The sequence below is a fragment of the Sardina pilchardus genome, chromosome 2 (genome assembly GCF_963854185.1).
Source record: "Sardina pilchardus chromosome 2, fSarPil1.1, whole genome shotgun sequence".
Lineage (NCBI taxonomy): Eukaryota > Metazoa > Chordata > Actinopteri > Clupeiformes > Clupeidae > Sardina > Sardina pilchardus.
In genome coordinates, this window is record NC_084995.1 from 44,999,077 (window position 1) to 45,001,576 (window position 2,500).

At 49.1% G+C, this 2,500-nt stretch overlaps 1 protein-coding gene across 3 annotated transcripts in view; it reads right to left on the reverse strand.

Annotated features, from left to right (window-relative positions):
* The window catches only part of mpz (myelin protein zero), a 23,827-nt gene extending 22,242 nt beyond the window's left edge, over positions 1-1,585 (reverse strand). Inside the window, exon 1 of one of the 3 annotated variants that reach the window (XM_062530781.1) lies at positions 1,343-1,569. In XM_062530781.1, coding sequence (XP_062386765.1) covers positions 1,343-1,388 — 46 coding nt within the window. In that variant the 5' untranslated portion in view covers positions 1,389-1,569. Of the gene's footprint in view, positions 1-1,342 lie in introns of all 3 variants that reach the window. The other 2 variants (XM_062530779.1, XM_062530780.1) reach the window with 2 other exon arrangements.
* Positions 1,586-2,500: the final 915 nt, after the last annotated feature.

A 2,500-nucleotide genomic window follows, 5' to 3' on the forward strand; every position in this document is an offset into this window, starting at 1 on the left:
GGTGCTGGTGCTGGTGGCCTGTGTGTGTGTGTGTGTGTGTGTGTGTGTGTGTGTGTGTGTGTGTGTGTGTGTGTGTGTGTGTGTGTGTGTGTGTGGGTGTGTGTGGGTTTGTGTGGGTTTGGTGCCATGTGTGCGTGTCTCTGCTGAGTCAAGTGCCTCTGTGGTGTGTGTGTGTGTGTGTGTGTGTGTGTGTGTGTGTGAGCCAAAACATAAGGCTCTATATCATTCACCACTCCCTCCTATCACCCATGTGTTATCCAGAGAGAGCGGCCGGTTCTGTGGGCCAACGACCCAAATGAGTGACCATCAGCCGGTTCAGCAGGCAAACGACCCAAATGACCCAAATGAGTGACCATCAGCCGGTTCTGCGGCCGAATGACCCAAATGGGTCACCATCAGCCGGTTCAGCAGGCAAACGACCCAAATGACCCAAATGGGTGACCATCAGCCGGTTCTGTGTGCGAACGACCCAAATGAGTGACAATCGCCATTCAGTCACATCAGCTGGCCCCTGCAGCGGCTCATCAGACCAGAACAAAAGGTCCAGTCACACACGAAACCACCTACTCATCAACTACACATGAGCTACTCATCTACTACACATGAGCTACTCATGAGATACTCATCTACTACACATGAGCTACTCACCTACTACACATGAGCTACTCACCAACTACATATGAGCTACACATGAGCTACTCATCTACTACACATGAGCTACTCACCTACTACACATGAGCTACTCACCAACTACATATGAGCTACACATGAGATACTCATCTACTACTCATGAACTACACATTACATTATATTACATCACAAGTAGCAGACACTTTTTGTCCAAAGTGACTTATATATGTCAACTATATTACAATGGATTACATTGTCATTACATTGTCCCCGGAGTGTGTGTGTGTGTGTGTGTGTGTGTGTGTGTGTGAGTGAGTGAGTGAGTGAGTGAGTGAGTGTGTGTGAGTGAGTGTGTTTGTGAGTGAGTGTGTGTGTGTGAGTGTGTTTGTGAGTGAGTGTGTGTGTGTGTGTGTGTGAGTGACTAAAGGAGTGCAGGAGTGTGTGCATGTGATTGAGTGAGTGAAGATAAAAGACAATGTGAATGGATGGCTGAGTGAGACTGACTGAATTAAAGAGCAAGTGAGTGAGTGAGTGAGTGAGTAAGTGAGTGAGTGAGTGAGTGAGTTAAGTGATTCAGTGAATTAATTAGAATGAAAATGAGTGAGTGTGTGAGCACGTGAGTAGGATAAGGCAGGAAAGAGAGGTGTGTGTGTGTGTGTGTGTGTGTGTGTGTGTGTGTGTGTGTGTGTGTGTGTGTGCGCGCGTTTCTTACCTGCGGCCAGGAGTAGGACAGACGCGAGGGTCAGCAGGGCGATCATGCTGCTGCTGGGCGGACGAGAGCAGTGGACGGGTCAACACGCGCACAGAGAGATTGAGAGGACAGAGGACATCCACACAGCACCACGGCAACTAGAGGACATCCACACAGCACCACGGCGACCAGAGGGCATCCACACGCAACCACGGAAACCAGAGGTTTATACCCGGCCACACCCCTCACCCTCTGAAACGCCCATCCATCCATCCATCATCTCTCTCTTCCACTCTCCATCCATCCATCCATCCTCTCTCTCTTCAACTCTCTTCCTCTCTCTCCCTCCCTCCCTCTCTCTAACTCTCCTCCACTCCCTCCCTCTCTCTAACTCTCTTCCACTCCCTCTCTCCCTCCCTCCGTCTGTCTTTAACTCTCTTCCACTCTCTCTCCAACTCTCTCTTTCCCTCCCTCTCTCTTTAACTCTCTTCCACTCTCTCTCTCCCTCCCTCTCTCTCTCTCTTTAACTCTCCTCCACTCTCTCTCTCCCTCTAACTCTCTTCTACTCCCTCTCTCTCTCTTTAACTCTCCTCCACTCTCTCTCTCCCTCCCTCTCTCTCTTTAACTCTCTCTAACTCTCTCTCCCTCTAACTCTCTTCCACTCCCTCTATCTCTCTCTCTTTAACTCTCTTCTACTCCCTCTCTCTCTCCCTCTCTCTTCACTGGCAGTGTAGCCAAAGCAAACATATCAAATAATAACAAAATAATACATACGGATACAATATCTTTTTGTAAAAAAAGAGAAAAGAAGAAATAAAACTTCTTTATACAAAAAAAAGACAAGAATGACAATATTTACAGTATATATAGTGTAGAGGGGGATCCAGATCACAGTAGAAACACACACAGGGTAAAACTACACAAGCACAAAGCCGTGTGTGTGTGTGTGTGTGTGTGTGTGTGTGTGTGTGTGTGTGTGTGTGTGTGTGTGTGAGCTCCAGCGGTGTCCTCCAACCAGCCCTTGCTGACCCGGACAGCAGGTGGTTCTGGAGCGAGCCCCGTGTCCAGGGTCCAGTCTGTGAATGTGGGGAGAGCGCCGGAACCACAGAGAGAGCTGTCTGAGGCCTGGACATCACTGGGCCGTGTGTGTGTGTGAGTGTGTGTGTGTGTGTGTGTGTG